We start from the raw sequence: 18667 nt of genomic DNA, 5'->3' as shown, positions 1-18667 counted from the left end.
TAGTACATACCACGTGCATTTGGTAATCAATCGTAAAAACTTTTATTTATTAATGATAAAAATGCAACAAGAATGGTTATAACAATTTACAATAAAACAGACATCAAGTAAAACTATATCATCAACGAAGTGTTTTTTAATAATGCAAAATTCGCAACAATAATGACTCTTTAGTTCCACATTTTTCCATGAGGGAAAATCAGGAACATTAAGAAAGCCCTGAAATAAACTAATATTTCTGCAAGCACTTTAGAAAAAAATTAAAATCATTTAATTTTTATTTGGCGTTTGTGGCATTTGTGGATCTTTATTCCAGTTAATTGCTTCAAAGTCAATTACAATCTTTTTGCTCTCTGGTATATGTTTCCTACACAAATTAATTTTTTAATGGTTAGAAAAAACTTGAAGCACTTGCAATTTAAAGCATGGTTGTAGTTCTTAACCCGAGTCAGGGCTTATGGAAATATCATGTCCGTTTGCCGTCTGTCTGTCTCATGATAACTCTCGCTAAGCTCATTCTATCGACTTGAAATTTGAAACTAGGTATCAAGGGGCAAGGGCAAATCAGACTAAAGAATACGAGGAATACTTTTGAGAGATGGACCCAGCAGGGCGACCCATACTTGTTTTTGAAGTCGGTCGAAAAAAGCTGAAATCATGTGGATTCTAAATCATGAGAATATTTTTAACGATTTCAAATAGTACTCGGGTCATCTGGCAAAAATTTAAAAGCGGACTGTGACCTTGACTCGGGCTAAATCAACAGTGCACATTTAAGTTTCTCATACGTGTAGGTAACTCCAGAAGCGTCAAACATTTTTCTCGAAGCAATGCACTCTTCCTTTGTCCAATTTTTGTCAGAGAAGTAAAAAACCTGACCAGAGACAGAAATTTAAGTTAAGCCTAAAACGATCAAATGCAATACTAAATATTTTACAGTTACCTGCTTGATTCCAGATTGAATTATTAATTTGGCACATTCATTGCAAGGAAATAATGCCACGTAAATTTTACAGTTTTTTAATTGTCCAACAATTTTATTTAGAATGGCATTCATTTCCGCGTGACAAACTGCAAATATGGGTCAACTTTTATATATTTATTTAAACAAAATTGCTAATAATTTAATTAATATGAAAATCACCTCACCATACATATACTTATTTCCAATTGCCAAAGGGGAATTTTTGCACCAAGGAAATTCATCATCACTGCAACCAATTGGCATTCCATTGTACCCGATCCCAACAATTTTGTTCTCGTCGTTAACAATACATGCTCCAACCTAATAATATGAATCACATGCTAGAGTGCATGCACTACACCTATGCATATCAAAAATCAGTGCATGAAGTTTGTTTATAAATTAACTGACTGACCTGTGAACTTGGATCCTTTGACCTCATCGCTGAGAGGAAAGCGACGGCCATAAAGTAATCCGACCAACTCAGGTAATCCTCCCGTTTTTGATTGACGTCACGCTCTTCTGACCTGGGCGATGAAGCTGGTTGACATGGGTCAATATTCCCATTTCCGTAAATAGAAGACTCGTCTTTGGGAATATTAGGTTGGTCATCAACGTTATTTCCTTCACTTTTGTTGTCCATTTGTCTGTATTTTAGCAGACGCTTCTCCAACCAAGTAGATGCACAAAGATATTTAGTCTAATCCCTGCAAATTATTTACTGCCCTTATAAAACGCTCTAAAGGTTCGCTAAATCATAAAACAACCGAGCTCAGATGGCTTAATCTCTAAAAACCATGCATCAGAATCCCGCTATTATATATCAAATGCAGCAAACGAACAAAGAAACAAACTGACAAGAACGAAAAAACACGTCACTGTTGACTGTGTAGGAAAACATTAAATTTTATTAATTTAGGGTTTACTGATTATGCATTTTTGTACCTAACTAAATATTTATCCTTATCAAAATAAATACTGGTAACAAAATGAATAAATGCATTAAACCAAAAGTATTCTTATACTCAATTCTTATTGAAATTAAAGGGCATACTAATATTTGACGAGTGATTTTCTAAGAGTCATTTACATGATGCGATAACCTGAACCTCAAGAGACAAACTTGTTGATAATATTATCACTCACTAATGTCACTAAAACTTCCTGTACATAGTATGAATTGGATACTTGATGCTCAGCTAAGGAAAGTTCAGTCATACATAAAACCCGTAATTATTTAGAGCGTTCCTTCTGACTTCTCATTATCACAAAAGAATCCTTATACTGCTCATATATCGAGAATTTGATGACAGCAGCGTTTCGTGAGGACAATAAAGAGTTATGATTCGTGACGACTGGCTGGATATTATTTTATATTGCACTAAATCATAGCACTAAATTATTATATTTTCCTCGTCATTCATCGACTCTTGTACCCCTAACCATAAGTATCCTGCTATGTGTACATATTATGCACAATGCACTATGTAAACCACTAACTAGCTACTAAACCATAATTACAGAATTGGCAAACGGCCAGAAGTTAGGATTGTACTTACAATTAACTTTCCATGAAAAGGCGAGAGGAGGGCATGTGCGACTATCGATCCGGTGAAGTTTTGGTTGGCTGGTGAGGAGCCTTATTCTCGTGGTTCAGTAGTATTCACCGAACAGACCGAACAGCAGACGTGTCTCATTTTCCGGTCGGTGGTAAATGCAGCTCTAGTGAGTAATCGGGTTGACTGACGTAAGGCCTAACTACACGTGCAGAATCGGAGAAAAGAATTCCGTGTCTCTTGAACTCATATTTTTTTGACTTGTTGGTGAATATTCTTCAGTCTAATAATACAATTGGAGGAAGAAAACCGACAGGAGAATAATGGACAGTGACCCATTATTGGAAGAACTCCTCTCCCAGATTGGTACTAAATATTTTCTTTAAGCATCTCATAACTTAAGCCTAGTTATCGTCATCACCATTTTTTTAAGCGTAGTAACATTCTAAATACATAAATTAAGAGAAAAATGAGTAGGTGCACAAGTAGAGCGCAGAAAGATTGCCATATGTCACTTGTATGCCATTTGTTGGATGTACATTCCTTGGAGTTACGGAAATACCAGCCAATCTCAAGATTCGCACTGTGCTCTGGATTTGGTAGTGTGTTGCATACACAGAAGATCACAGGCGGAAAAGTGCATGGAGTGTGAAAGATATGAGAACCGGAGAGAACCGGATGTAACTGCTTTCATTATTTTCAGGAGACTGGGGCAAGTATCAATACCGACAGCATATGCTCCATCTCCTCGGAGGATTCCTCGCAGGCCTTCACATGCTCTCCATCGTGGCGATTGCTCCCACCCCTTCCCACAGGTCTCACTTCTTTATTCATACAAGACGCAATTACTAAATTCATTTTCATACATTTGTATATATGTCATGCCCACCATCTTACCGAAATATTATTACATGACATAACCTAACTGATTGCTTGCAAGGTAGTAAAATATGACGACCATGATCAAATTTCCATGCTTCTTTGAAATTTGATCTACTGTTGGAGCTAAGCAATTGCATGTGTTTATGTCTATCCAAGTTTTTTTATTTAGCTTACAAAAATTTTGCTCTCGTTAACTCTAATTCTTTGCCATCACACCAGAGGATAATCATATCGAATAATAATATAATTAACGGCATCATTTTCACTACAATTATAATGTCTTATTGCAATGCAACATTTTGGTATAGCAATACTTTCATGGACGGTGAGTTTTGCTGACACATCGTATTCTTGAAATTCTCATTGTGAACAATGCGGACGGCATGACGGTAATGCAAAATGAAAACTAAAGCTTTGGGTGACTTTTACCTCTGGGATAGATGCTACATTCAAGAACTTGATGCCGATGTGTCCACTCCCACCTTTAACTTGTCCGAGTTGAAACCGTACATTCCCTTCAAAGATGGAAACTATGAAACTTGCAAAAAGTTTGATGCATTGACTAACGAAACAATTGGATGTGAACAATTCGTGTATGATGGAACTTATTACAAAGAGTCCAGAGTCATCTCGGTAATATATAGAATTGTACATAACGTAATAATTGTTCTTAATATGACCCCTTCGAAAAAAACAGTGGAACTTGGTCTGTGACCAGCGATGGGAACGAGCCATAATTCAAGCAATTTATATTTTTGGCGTTCTGGTGGGAGCAATTGTTCTTGGACCAATGGCAGATAAGCAAGTGTCGATTATTTTCTAGAGTAATTTTCTAGATTGTTATAATTATAATTCTTACCTTACATTCGTAATTGTTAGATATGGCCGAAAAACGATTTTCTGTATATCTGGAGTGTTACAGCTCTTTGCAGGACTTGCATCAGCCTTTATTTCGTATTATCCTCTCTACTGCACTGTTTTATTCTTCTATGTAAGATTAAATTGATTAAATATTTATGGTCTTAATTTAATTTAATGACTTTTGTATTTTAAGGGAGCATTTGCTAGTGCAGGAAGTTATATAAGTGGATTCTGTCTGAGTGAGTATAAAAATAATATTACTTGTTTGACAATCTCAATTACTGTAATATTTATAAGAAATTGTGCTTGTTGGAAATAGCAATGGAACTTGTGGGACCAAGTAAACGTACCATTTGTGGGACATTATTTTCTTTATAGTAAGTTCTTCTCAACCTATTATTTCAGACAATCAAGTTAAATAACGTAATGACACACTTCTCTGTCTTCCAGCTTCGCCTTGGGGGTAATGGTCGTCGCAATTTGGGGCTATTTAATTGTAGACATCACAATCTTGCAAATTGTTTATAGTTTGCATAGCTTGACCCTATTTGCTCATTGGTGGTGAGTAATCAATACATTAATACCTATCTGCAAACCATGTTCAGTTATAAGATAAATATGAAAGTGACTTTCTCCACCAATGCATCTGCTCATTTACACAATCATAGTGGTATATTTCAGGCTAATTGATGAATCTGTCCGCTGGTTATGGGGCCAAGGTCGAACTGCTGAAGCTGTGCAAATTGTAAAGAAAGCAACGGAAATGAATGGGAAACCCTTTGATGGCAAATTTGATGGAAAAATAGTTTTACCCTCGACAGAGGGAAAGTCATACGGAATTGGTTAGAAAATATCATGTCTACACAATCAATTACTTTTATTATTTGTGATACATAATAATTCTGGGTTATGAAAAATGTAATTTATGATATTATGACATGTACAACAGGGGATTTATTTAAGAAACCTGTCCTGATGTCACGCGCCATCAATGTCGCCTTCAATTGGTTTGCGAATAGCATTGTGTATTACGGACTTTCACTCAACACTGGAAATTTGCACGGAAACCCGTACCTCTTGTTGTTCTTCAGCGGACTCGCGGAAATTCCAGGCTACATACTTGTCGTTTGTATTGTGGACAAGACTGGGCGGCGCAGCTTGTGCTCCACCCTCATGCTACTTGGTGGATTTGCATGCATCATTGTTGCATTCATTTCAAATGGTACACACATATTCTTCGCTTTACAAAAAAAAAACATCAGTGTGAATTCTTCTTTGTATCAGCACTAATATCGTAAATTAAATGTAGGCACTGTGATAACAACAATAGTCATGCTCGGAAAGATGTCAATTGCCGGATCATTTGCCATTATCTATAATTACACTGCAGAATTATTTCCTACAGTAGTTCGAAATTCGGCAGGTCCGTCTATAACTATTGAAATTTATGTATATAAAGCGTATTAATTTCAAATATGTTGGTACATTTACAGTTGGCGTTGGTGCAATGGCTGCTCGTTTCAGTGGAATGCTAACCCCACTTTTGTCCCTCCTGGTAATGTTTTCTCCATATCTAATCTTTCGAATTTCCATTTTCCGGATCATATGAAACGTTATTTTCACTGCCTGTGAATCAGACATAAACCGATTTCCTTTCTTTTCTTGCCATAGGATTCTGTTGACAAGCAATTGCCCACCGTTATATTCGGAACATTTGCAATATTATCTGCAATGTTGACCTTGTTTTTACCTGAAACCTTGAACAAGCAAATGCCCCAAACGGTGGAGGAGGGTGAGCACTTTGGCGTGGGAGACACAGGCTATCGAACCTTTCTCAACTTTTGTCGTGGCCGGGGCACAGATGAGCCAAAAGAAGTCACCGAAAAACTTAATGTATCCGAGTCGGCTTAAAACTCTATTCGTCCCACTACAAATCTAGTTTCTAGAAAATTAACAAAATAGGAAATCGTTTTGTATAGTTTTTATATAAGTTGTTAATACTATAACTTGTTTCTGGGCCATAAATCTGTAAAAATTAGATGTCACACTTTAATTAATTAAGAACTTGATATTTTACATAATATGTAAGGTATGCTGTAATATTATTTACAAGAGTGTTCAAATAAATAAAATTCAACTAAAATGCACATCCATCTCTATCATCTCATTATTATTACATTTAGGAGGACGAATTCAGTGAGTGATTGCATAATACATTTTTACTCATGATGAGACGCCGTTAGCAGGACCACGGAGTCTCATTGTCTCAATCTACCCCAACCAGCTTGATTACGCACTGATAGTTGCAGTAACATGTTTTTATTCCGACGGAAAGTGAATCTGTGAAGTTTCGCGTAGTTTGTAGTGTTCCTCCATTCGTTCGTTTTACTCTGTTCTGCAAAAATGGCGACAACGTTCGCCGTGAATTTGCTTCATCCGTCAATTTTGAATTTCCAATCCTGCATTTTGACAGAGTCGCTCGTGAAAGAGTTGGAGTGCAAAAATGGTGAGGAATTTTTTGAGACATTTGTCAGCATTGGACTCTCCTCCCGCGGTAGTCGAGTTTTGGGAAGATGTTGCAAATCGAGGCTCTTAGATGGCTTCAGCCTCATCCAGTGCGACTCGAGAGTGGAGGAGCTGATGTTCTCGTCCAACAACGCCCATGGTACGTTTATAGAATACTTGTTTATGGGGACGAATTGAGACTTGCATTTTGTAGTGGCTCAGTTCAGACAAACTCAAATTCATCAGAAAATGAGACTGAGTTTGCAAACGAATTCCTGGCTGAATGCATGCACTTGGGTTTTTGCTCGTGGTACATTTATGTGGATTTTGTATTTCAGATGAGGAAGCTGACGGAAAATATGGGAAAGTTTGTTGGGAAGAGCTAGAGTTGGCCCGTCATTTGGGATGGAGGCTGAAGATGAATGGGTCCAAGGCAAATTCTGGTTTTGATGTAGATGAGGACGAGCCCGAGTCAAGCGTGAGATTCAATGATGCACTTTGCTGCACATCAAAAGATATCCGAATGCTCAAGTCGTCTACAATTAAGAAGATGAGATTGACAGTGATATCTGACGCTCCACTCTCTGATTTCCTTTATGAGACAAATCACAAAATGACGAGTAGGACGACGGAGGAAAAGTCATCTTCTTTTTCGATGACTAAAACATTTCATCAACAAGAAGGGGAGGAAACCACAGCTGAAGGAATGTCTAAATTCCACACTCCCTCCGCCACTGGCACGTTTTGTACTTGGAAATTATTACGAGAAAAGATTCGGCAAATATTTCAGTCATATGAGATTCACGTCAGGTCAAATGTCCTTGTGGACTTGAGGGGTTGTCCTCTTGCAGGGAAGAAGGGATCTCTGGGCTGTCCATCCTTCTCATTTGTATTTGTGGAAGAGTGTAATTTCCGAGGAGAAGAAGAAGATGCTGAAAATGACATTGGGAAAGTTGCTTCAAAAACGGAAATCTTAATTAACCATGTTCATCACATTAGTCATTACAAGCGTCAAGAGGAAGTCGCAACCACAACCGAAAGTGGACCTGCTCACAACGAGGATCAAGTGTTTGGAGTTGAGAATGCACAGAAAGTGCTCACATCTTTAATTGAGATGCAGCAAAGGAACAAGAGTGAATCGGACTCGGAAAATGGAAAATGTTTTCCTCTCATGAACAACTTTCACTCGCACGGTTTACTCATCGGTAAGTAACATATAAAAACATCAAATTTAATTAGAAAATTACAAAGTTAAAACATCTACTTCGGGCCCAAATATATTCCAACACCGTAGTATTTTTTCATAAACATTTGAATTTTAGAAAGAGAATCCTCGTCGAAAAAAGTTTGGTTTGTTTGCTTATTCAAGTAAACTGGGTGAGCATCCTTCTTAGTATGGTTAAGGGCCTTGTATGGTGGTTTCTTCGACATAAAGCACTGTCGTAGCTTCAAAAGGTACGCAAATAAATTGCAGATATGGAGGTGGGCTTCATTTTTCTCAAGATCCTTTAGGGGACAAGTTCCGAGGGGAATCAATTCCCAGGGGAGCGCGCCATCCATGGTTGAGTAGGTGACGACAGTGTCCTTACTGCTAATATGTAACATGTCTCCTTTTTCAGTTTTGCCGAAGTAGTTTATATGGGGATTTGACACTACGTACAAAGCACCTAAATCTTTGTCTTTAGTAATTGTTGTGATTGCTGCATTCCCAACTGCTTCTTTTTCAAACGGGTATTCCAAATTATTCCTTTTCTTTGGATCGATCCACGACGACACTGACAACTCTATCCCTTCCTTTTCCAGCTCCTCTTTCATCTCCTTCTCCGCACCATTGGGAAAAGTAATCATGTTATTTATGTGAAGGATTTTCACAGTTGTTGATGGCTCCATGAGACGTTTAAGCAAAGTGACGGTCTGCAAAGATATAATTGAGTATGAGCAAATAGATAAGGGAAATTGCAACAATTTATAGTTGGGTGAATGAGAACAAGTGATTCACCTGCCAGACTGCGTAACACCTTGTTGCTGCCTCTTCTGTCTCAAAGTATTCCCGACGAATTTCAATGGGGGAGACCGTTTCTCTGGCGTTGCAATATTTTCTCCATGAAGTGCAATCGTCTACACCCTTACTCGGAGAAATCCTCCTGTTAATTGCATCTGTAGCACTCTCTTCTAGCTCTCTCTTCTTTTTTCTCTTCGTCGGCATACTTGAATGACACAATGATTTGGTGGATGACCAGCATCTTCTTATTCCCTAAATCTGTCATTTCCGCAACAGCAAATCCGGTTTTATCACCCTGGTGGTGGTGGCATTTCGGACTGGAGACGGAGGTAGTCAGTCCAGTGTAATTATAACACTCTAAGGATAATATCGAACAAATCAAATCAAAGACAGAACAAGTGTTATCAAAATCTTGTAAAACCCCAAACATGTCAAGAGTTCCTATTCAGTTACCTGGAGCAGTGCAAATGGTGTATGTCCTGTACTGTGGTTGCTTGTTATCAAATTCACGTTTGCCGTTAACTGTTTGCAAAACCAAACTACTATGCTTCCACTCTTTCCCATTCTTGCTTTTCCCTGCTGTTTTCCACACCAGCTTCCATCCTTCTTTCCCTTCAACGGCAATCCCATCCTTAGACGCTTTGATAGTTTGTAGTGCAAGGGACCTTTCTTCATTTGTCAGGGGTGTTTCTTCTTTCTTCTTCATGAACTCTGGAGTAAGTGGGGTACATAAAAATGGGTCGGAATTTGCATTTTCATCTTCCTCGGTTGGTCGTGCCAATGAGTAAAACGTCTGCTTGATTCTATCAACACCCTTATCTAATTAAAATCAAAGCAATGTTAGGTTAGGGTTATCATAAAATATAGAAAATGATGAGATGAGAATGTGATGTGGTGATGTGATGAGAAAAGAATGAGTGTGACTGATTTCAGGCGGAAAGTTTACTTTGTTGGTTTGTTTACTTTTAGCTGGACCTTCTGGTTGCGGAAAGTCGCTGGTCGTGCATGAAACTGTCAAAAAGCTACGTGCAAACTTGCTAGTCCACAAAAAGTTAACTGGGAGCAATAGTGACCTCGATTCAATCGGGGAGAGTTGGGGGCAAATTTGGAATGATTCCCTGCTCAGTGCAACCCTCTCCCCTACTGTTCTTCTTATTCCGAGGATAGACGAATTTTTTCAAATTAATGATCAAAACAAGGGGAATAATCCTACAAAAAAGTTGCTCAACTATATCTGCACTTTGTTTGATGCTATTCCTCCTTCGAATACAAAGTTGATTGTGGTCGCCACCACGAGCAAACCTTTCCTCATACCGGCCAAATTGAGAAGGGCTGGAAGATTAGAAAGAGAGGTACAGGAAGAATTATATATTTATTAATTTACTCGTTTAATGAGTCTGCTTCACGATTCAAAGATCAATTTCACAAAGGAATTTCTATACACTCGCTGTCAGTTTGTGCTACACGAACAGTGATAATTTACATAAATGTGCTGCTATACCGCAGTAGTATTTATCTATGTAGTATAGATAGAGAGTAGTACGATTAAAAGTTTGTTCACATTTCTAATTTTTTTTCTTGGAAAATCTCATTTTCATTCCACTTAATATTCCGGGTTCAATCGTTGTACATTGTGACTCGACACATTAAATTGCTTTGGTTGAATTTGTTCGTCGCAGGTATACGTCGGAGCTCCAACGGAACAAGAGAGACTTCTCATTCTCAAGTCGTTAAGCAAAAAGGTACCCTCATTGAGCAAATTGGACTTGGACTCAGTTGCAAGGCGAACACCAGGATATGTGGGACAAGATTTAATTCGACTTGCTCATCTGGCAATTCTAAAATCCTACGTAAGTTGAGCAAGTTAAATGTTGTGAAGTAGATTAAAAGGAGTCGTGCTACGGTTCAGACCACACAGCAGCAGCAGAACGCGTCTTGGTCTCTTCGTCAACCTTTCCTATTCTTTCTGGCTAAAGTCCTTGTTGCTGCTGGGTCGTCGTTCGTAAGCAAATATATCCAAGAGAAAAAGAAAAGAAGGTTCCACTTTGAATGTTGGAAGCAATTGAGTCAAGTATTCCGGGAAGCAGCAGCTAGAGCAATACTTGATCGTGTTTTTGGGTTGTGATGAGAGTGGTGGCTTCCCAAGAATAAAAATTAGACTTTCTCTCCAGCAACATCATGTGCCTTCTTCCTCCTTGAGCTTTTCCCCCGTTGTTAGAATCATTTTTGCACAGAAGCTTTCTTTTTTTCTCCCCTCAGAAAAAAGTGGATGCCTGATGGTATAGATATAAATATGCAGTAGATATATGTACGTATGGACATAGTAGAGAATAAGAGACCATTTAAGATCTACTGTTAAGCGACCCAGCCAAGTGATCTCAAAATGAACGAATGAATGAAGCAGCACACAGTTTTTTTTGGGGGGTTGGATTATCGGTTGGATGGATGAGAGATAGATAATCGTATTCTCAATTCGCTTCATTTGACGAAGTTAAGGTTCTGATCTGGTTTGTTAATTGATTCTAGGAGGAACATTGCACCAAAGTGGCTGAGCCTCATATAAAATACGCATTATCTCGGATTTTACCCTCCGTTCTTCAAGGAAGTCTGGGGGTGGTTGATATTCAACGGACCACTTTACTAGATCATATCGCCGGATTACATTCTGTTAAGCACGATTTAATTAAAGCAATTGTATGGCCGCTCAAATATCCTCATGCTTTTCGAACAATGGGTATCACGCCTCCAAAAGGTAACTATATATAGTTTGGACGAATCTTATAATCTTCTAGTAATTCTCTTGTAAATACTCCTCGACTCTGTTGGATCAACTTGACTTTTTGTCAGTTCTTCTTCCTTCTGCTTCCTGCCATCCTTCCTCCTTTTCCTTCCTTGTACAAAATTCATCCGGTTTTGTAATCCTCTCAATTTTCTCCCTTTCTTCCCCTTCCATTAAGAATTTGAACAAATAGTGTTATACAGATTTCAACCTGTGTTTCCTTTAATTTCCATGCAGCTCTGTTACATTAGCAAAGCCGTGCAGTCGTACATGTCGCGACTGAACGTATGTAAACGCCAGCAAAATGCTTCCACAGAACGCACCCAAATATCTATGTGTATATACGTACTTGCCCGTTTCCCAGCCAGAAAGAGTGAGAGTCAAGCAGCCAACCGTGTATGTATAAGTAATGAATGCAGCCACACAACCGCAGCTTGGATTTGTGTGTTTGCTTCTATTATCCCGTGTTCACTTTGTCACTTTCTCCGGAAGATTATGAAAGTGACACTGAGACAAGCAGGCATATTTTTCAGTTAGTTAATTTAAAGCGAAAGATAGAATAGAGAGTCGGTAATACCTGTCGGAGGGAACGGTTAGAATTTATACGTCTTCCTAGTCTTCTTAAATCGAGAGTGGATTTATGAATTTGGTAAAGAAAGATAAAGTAGAGGAAGAAACGAGGAGGAGAAAGCAAAGAAAGCTGAAACTATATGCTCCGTTGTCGCCATCGTCGTCCCCCCACAGTCACTTTGTTTTATGATACGTATTCACTCAGCCAGCTTTTAAGCCATGTGTATTACGTCTCTCGCTCTCTTTCTGGCTGGATCACAGCATGCACATAAACGCTTATCCCGTTATTTAGCGTATGCATGGGGTACGTATGCACGAATGTAGATATTGTTATGGGAAATACCACTTTTGCGTGTGTGTGTGTGGGTTATTATTACACGAGCAAGGTGACGGTGTGTGGCTTATCCCCGTAGGATCAAACCTGAGATGTGTGATATGTTGACAGGGATTTTGCTTCACTCGCCACCTGGTTGTGCGAAAACAACGCTGGTTCGTGCCGTCGCAGCATCACACCAGACTAATTTCCTATCCGTCTCCGCTGCTGAGCTTTTCTCCTCGGCTGTGGGAGAAAGTGAAAAAATTGTGGCTGACTTATTCCATCGGTAAGGATTTGTACACTTGAGCGTTAAATTCATAATTATTTAGAACAAAAAATTATTAATCAACCTTTATGAATATATTTTATTATTAGAGAATTTGAGTCGTATGCACTAAATATGTTCCCTAAATCCACCTTGCATTGTTTCCCAGGGCGAGAATGGCGTCCCCGTGTATTCTCTTCATTGACGAATTGGGTGGGTACACATTTGCTAAACTAATTAGGCCTCTACTTTCTCTTCCCCTATTGATTTCCTCCTCTCCTCTTGATGAAAGAAGAAACAGATGCTGAACGAAAGATTTTACATTTCTCATTAAATCACATTTTCACATTTCACATCTGGTACAGCGAGTGAGAGTGTGAGAGAGAAGCCTCGAAGGAAACTTTATTTTTAGGTACTTTTCGTTTTCTATTAAAATCACTCTTTTGCATTTCACCGCACAGAGGCAATTGTGGGAAGCCGTCAAATGTCACAGAAAAAGGAGAAAACGACAAATGAGTCCATTCTGTCCATGCTGCTGACGGAAATGGATGGAATAGGAACGCTGAGTCAATGTTCAACGGATAGAACGATTTCGGAGGTTGGTAGTAATAAGAATACGTGTAATTATCATTACTGGAGATGAGTTTCGAATAAGGCTGAGCAGGCAATTATTGCAACCAATGTCTATCAATTACCTACAACCTTCAAATTTTCAGACAGATCCAAAATCCTTGGGTCCCTTAGTTCTCGTTGTTGCTGCTACAAATCGCATCGATATGATTGATTCCGCTCTCATTCGACCTGGGCGTTTTGATAAGTTGATTTATCTGCCTCCTTTGGAAGCAGAGGGCAGATTTGAGCTATTGCAGATCTGTGCGAAAACGACACCGTTCAGTCCTGACGTGAATTTTGAAGAAATTGCAACCAAGACTGAATATTACTCTGGCGCAGACTTGGTTAACCTGTGTAGAGAGGTGCGAACGCTATTTATTTCAGATATTATATTATATTACATCCATTTATATAACTTACATAACTGCGCTTGTGGTTATCGATCATGGGTGTCAAATGCATTGTAATATATATTTTTCGTGTTTTCTTAGGCTGGTCTCCTGGCGTTATGTGATAACATGAGCTCCACTTGTGTTACCAACGAGCATCTTGTTCACGCCATGTCCAGACTGGGTCCTTCGCTCAATACGACGACGACATGATGATCTCTGGCGAATTTAATTACCTAGATGTGTTTCTGGAATTCTATACGTACTTTTCTATTTTAAACAGTGTCAAATAAAGCATTTTCTACTCGAGTGTCCTTTTGGCATTACCACTTCCCAAAATTACTGTCATAATCCAACTGGGCTGCAGCAGAATGTTAGGATTTATCGTTTCATTTTGATTAACTGCCTGACCACCCAGTTTGGTTCACAAGACAAAGGAATTACTAAAACCTACAAAGCATCCAAAAGTACAACACACATGTTTTATGGCCCACATGCTGCTTTCTCACACTCTATACCACTCTTTAGACTATGTCCATATAATGGAATAGCAAAAGATGTGGGCCTGGGGTCCAAAAATTCACATGTTTTTATAACAAAAAGCAAGTGTCTCAATTTATTCCCTTTTCATTGGAACAATCAAACATTTAAAATATGAGACGATAACTTGTCATTGGCAGGATATGGTCAATAACTTAAAGTAATTCTATCTAAGAGGTCGATTTTAATTATGTTTCAGACAACTAATCAAATTCGTGACATTCATGCTTCATGCTTTGAAATCTTGCTGGCAGTTAATGACATGACCAAGAAACTCCTTCTCAGACCGACCTCCAACTGATTCTTGTTAACGGTTGCCTTTGACCGTCTTACGTAATAACCACCATGGACAGGCACACAGCTTTCTGTAGTCTCAATATTACCCGAACGGTAAAAGCCTGCTGTATCATGAAAAACTTGCAATCTCCTCGTGACAAGCGTAACTTTGACTTGATTTGTGGTCGGCTTCTTCGGCATAGCGTTTGTCCAATTCACAATTATTTAAGAGGCATGTACGAGTCAAAAAGATAAGTGCCATTATCTTATAATATGGCTCCCAACTCTGTACTTTGGTGCCAGCGCCGGAAGATAAACGACACGCTCCCATGTTAGCATTACACTTATGATTAATTTTTAATTGAGGGATAAGCTAAAAAGACCCCTCCATTGTACCAGAATTAAATAGGAATACTATAAATTTGTGCTCTTCTACTCGCTTATGTGTTGATACGTTTGGTGATATAAAGCAATGATAAAAACTGTTAAAATGCCGTTGGAGAAGGTAAATTTGGGCCAAACGAGGAGGACCAGCATAATAAGTTTCGCTTATAGGACGTCCGCAGGAACCTATATCAACAAGACGCGAGCAAACGGGGAGGAGGACGCAACAATAAAATATAGAAACATTATTCGTGGCAACCATCTGATGTGTCTAGGTCTATGGGGGGGCTAACTTAATGAATGGCACTGTCGGAGCATACCGAACTTTGCGATTTGCAGCCTGTTCCACACCCATATAATTTCGCCACTTGGACCTAAGAAACTTTTCGGTCCGCTTCACATCCTCCGTTCCTCCAGCACTGGAGGTACGCACATCGCCAGTAAGTACGTAGTAAGTAAGCACAGCCAGGACAATGTGCATGCATTTGATATATATTTAGGTCCCCCTCCCACACCAACAATTCCAGCGTGCTACGTACATACATCTGGAGAAGATGCGACCATGATGCCATCCATGTGTCAGGATTAACCAAGTTTATTTTCACATTTGACTCATTTGTATACATGTTTCCTTCCTGTTGCCCTGTTAAATTACAACAAGGATGAATAGCGCGATAGGAGCTCATTTCCTTGATAACTTTCCCATTTGATGATGGCTGGGCATATGCACGGGAGGAGAGAAAACTTGTAAAGTTACGCAAATGGTTACAAAGGAGGATACAATGTTGCTGTCCAGAGACCGGCCGACCTCCTCCGCCATCCATTGAGACTTTCTCCACTACGACATAAACATATTTTCTCGAGAACAAACAAACTACTGGCAGTTTGGGATTTGTCTGCTGCTCTCTCAATTTATTGGAAAGAGAAAACCAAAATAATAAACTCGTAGATCACCACATTCCTTCCTCTGATAATAAACTCCACAAGAGCAAGGACTTTGGATACCTACCTATTTATTATATGGATCTGTGTATAAATGCAAATGTCTAAAAGTTCAGGCTGGAGTGGATGGCACGGGGAAAGCACAAAGCACTCGCAGTATAACGCAATAAGAGCGAAATCAACCTATTAAGCTCTAGATAAAAGTAAATAATAGGCTTTTGATAGAATTAATGCCGCTTTAAGAGAGAGAGAGAGAGCGAGGATGGTGCTCAAATGTACATCTTTTCCCAGCAGCTCAAATACTAGCTTATTGAGTGAGACTCGAGATTAGCTTCGTTCAACAAGCCATAGGCGACGACTAGAAATCAACTTTATTAAACGGATGGTAGAAATAAGAATATTCTGCTAGATTTTACAGCTCTGCACTAATAATTTGTATCGCGAATACCCTAGCTGCTTTCCTTATCGTCTTAAATGGAGCCACCGTTATTGTCTGTTAATGGTGCGTCATTACCGAACCCTACTTTGTACTTTATTCCCGTTTTTTATTGTGATTTTTTTTACAAATCATCCATATTGGTATCAGATCTTTACAGAAGTGATTCTATCTCGACTGGCTGTTTTCATGATACGATACGAATCTGAACACAAAGAAGTATGTAAAAGGTGGTTTTACTCGTGGCTCACGAGTTTCATCCTTCCAAGCAGAGCCAACAACTACCCTTTGAGTTGATGTTTCCTCCTGTTTCTAGCTTGTTGAATTTGTAGATGGTTGGTTGATTTGTGGACTTTCTTTTGAATTCCTTGCTGTCAGTCCTCGTTCATCTCACGGTAGAGATCTGATCATTATTGCATAAAACCTTTTTCATCTAATACAATGTGACTCATTCATGCGCCGTGACTTCAAAGTCAATAAACGCATCTAAAGGACTCCAAACTTTCAACCCCGCAATACAATGTTCCACCACCCACGCCTGTATTAAAACTCGTTAAGTCGAGCTACAAATTGCTCATCATTGATTTGTCTAGCTATTTATTGAACTATAAATAGAGAGGGGGATCAAATATTTGGGGAATGTACAACAAGCAATCAAGTAAACAACTAAACTGGAGATGTATTCGTAGTGCAACAAATAAAAATACAACAAATGTCGTTGAAAGATTTTTATTCAAGTTTATACTGGTTAAACTTTTCTCGCATGTACGTACAAAGAAACAATAAGCACGGTTTTTCCGCATACGTTTCCCTGTGTGAGACGAATGTGTATGTGTACCGTGCCCGTGTGTTTTTTGAAAGTGTAATATGAAAAACTTTTTAACCTTATGAATTTCATATGTACCTATGTGTGTACTACATCCGTAGTTATCTGCATCTGCACGTATGAATGTGAACAAATACACGAAATACATACATACTGAACGCTCTTTACATCATCATCATTCTCGGGGAAACTCTTGTTCTCTGAATTTGGTGAACTTAATACACCTTCACTCCACTTGCACCCCCAGTTGTTCTGGGAGAAAGCTCAGCCTTTTTCCCAACGTGGAAGAACGTGGATGAAGCCGTGCGTATTGTATTTCATTTCCAAGCAGCATTTGTCTCCATGTGTCTGCGGACTGTCGGAGGGGAAAGACAACGAGAGGGCTGGAGAGCTGTTTGGTGTGGATGGGTTAGTAGTATTCGAGTATTATTGTAAAAGTTTGTGGGATGAGTAAATGTAAATATTTTGTTGAGAGCTGGGGATTTTATTGGGTCATTTCCAACTGGAATGGCATAATGTAATCCGAGGTGTCCTCCTGTGGATGTTTCTCTCTCTGTAGCACCACCAGCTAAATTCGTCCTGTGTCCCTTGCTTTCGTCGTCATCGTCGTCGTATTATACATTTGTCGTCGCCCGTGTTATTTTGTCACCCGCTGCACACTTATTATACTCGCAATCGGATGGATACATGCTCACTCAAAACTCCCAACTCCACTTGATTCTTTCATTTAGAAGAAATATAAAACCAAACCCAAAAGCAATTCAAACCGCCTGGTTTCATTTGGCAGTGGATTTTCTTTTTCGACATGGAATACATTTAATTTCGTGTACTTTCCCCACTTTGGGGAGTCCTGATTGCTGATTTGAAACTTTGGATGAGACTTTCAACAGCAAAACTTGACTAGTTTCATGAATCTACAGCAAATATCAAGTGTAATTTCAAGTATTTCGCTCGACAAGGTATATGCATGCAGGAATATATAATCTTGTTGTCGTCTTCTCTCTCTACATGAGACTTGGGTTGTCAGTATTTTTAAGTCAAATTCATCATCCATTAACGTCCAGTTTATCTTGTTTTTCAATTTTCTACTTTTAAAAATAACGCTAATAATATTGCCGAGAAAAAGTTTACAAGGGGTATCTAGATTGTATAAATACGTGTACGCGTACGTTCACGTAAACGTGCAGTGCATGTTCTCGAGCGAGTTACTTATCTCGTACTGTGTATTGAGGATGATAAATTATGTACTTTTCCAACTATCAAAAAGTATCGCTGACGAGTTTACAACTCGACTTTGGTATTTAGTTCAGGTCCACGTAACGTGCTGGTAACACCGCAGCTACCCAGACTAAAACATGACAAATCTAGAGATGTGATTTAGTGGAGAATCTGAAATCTTCTTGATTTGCAACTTCTACAAATTTGCATTTAATCTAAAATCTTGCTAAAAAGCTAGAGTTATCCTACTTGAAAGTGGGATAGCGGGACAGGGAGAAACTTAAATGTGGATGGTTTGTCATGCTCGGCTTCATAAGTTTGAGTTGCAAAGACGATCCAACTTT

The 18667-nt window shown here is 38.9% G+C and overlaps 3 protein-coding genes across 4 annotated transcripts; 2 read left to right on the top strand and 1 right to left on the bottom strand.

The window, feature by feature from the left end:
• Positions 1–22: 22 nt before the first annotated feature.
• LOC110846160 (deoxycytidylate deaminase) lies at positions 23–2659 on the bottom strand. 2 transcript variants are annotated; one of them, XM_022092818.2, is made up of 6 exons: positions 2524–2659; positions 1380–1671; positions 1150–1285; positions 944–1071; positions 789–874; positions 23–367 (listed from the first exon to the last, which is right to left on the bottom strand). In XM_022092818.2, exons 2-6 carry the CDS (start codon positions 1605–1607, stop codon positions 271–273), a joined length of 675 nt encoding a protein of 224 aa, XP_021948510.1. In that variant the 5' UTR covers positions 1608–1671; positions 2524–2659; the 3' UTR covers positions 23–270. The 2 variants fall into 2 exon arrangements, with proteins under 2 accessions (XP_021948510.1, XP_021948502.1); XM_022092810.2 differs by lacking the exon at positions 2524–2659 and having other exon boundaries at positions 1380–2080.
• Positions 2660–2744: 85 nt separating this feature from the next.
• LOC110846144 (organic cation transporter protein) lies at positions 2745–6406 on the top strand. The gene is made up of 13 exons (XM_022092786.2): positions 2745–2886; positions 3224–3335; positions 3843–4035; positions 4100–4203; positions 4282–4393; positions 4457–4502; positions 4583–4640; positions 4714–4824; positions 4945–5105; positions 5213–5485; positions 5573–5686; positions 5757–5818; positions 5935–6406. The coding sequence occupies exons 1-13, from the start codon at positions 2844–2846 to the stop codon at positions 6172–6174; spliced, it is 1629 nt and encodes a 542-aa protein (XP_021948478.1). The 5' UTR covers positions 2745–2843; the 3' UTR covers positions 6175–6406.
• A 159-nt stretch (positions 6407–6565) lies between these two features.
• Positions 6566–14014, top strand: LOC110842823 (spermatogenesis-associated protein 5-like protein 1). The gene is made up of 10 exons (XM_035847006.1): positions 6566–6928; positions 7107–7973; positions 9740–10122; positions 10450–10620; positions 11297–11522; positions 12565–12721; positions 12870–12913; positions 13162–13298; positions 13417–13674; positions 13804–14014. Exons 1-10 carry the CDS (start codon positions 6667–6669, stop codon positions 13912–13914), a joined length of 2616 nt encoding a protein of 871 aa, XP_035702899.1. The 5' UTR covers positions 6566–6666; the 3' UTR covers positions 13915–14014.
• Positions 14015–18667: the final 4653 nt, after the last annotated feature.

This window comes from Folsomia candida, unplaced genomic scaffold, assembly GCF_002217175.1.
Source record: "Folsomia candida strain VU population unplaced genomic scaffold, ASM221717v1 Fcan01_Sc001, whole genome shotgun sequence".
In the NCBI taxonomy this organism is placed as follows: domain Eukaryota; kingdom Metazoa; phylum Arthropoda; class Collembola; order Entomobryomorpha; family Isotomidae; genus Folsomia; species Folsomia candida.
Note: the sequence above shows the minus strand (reverse complement) of the source record. Positions and strands in the feature narration are given on the sequence as shown.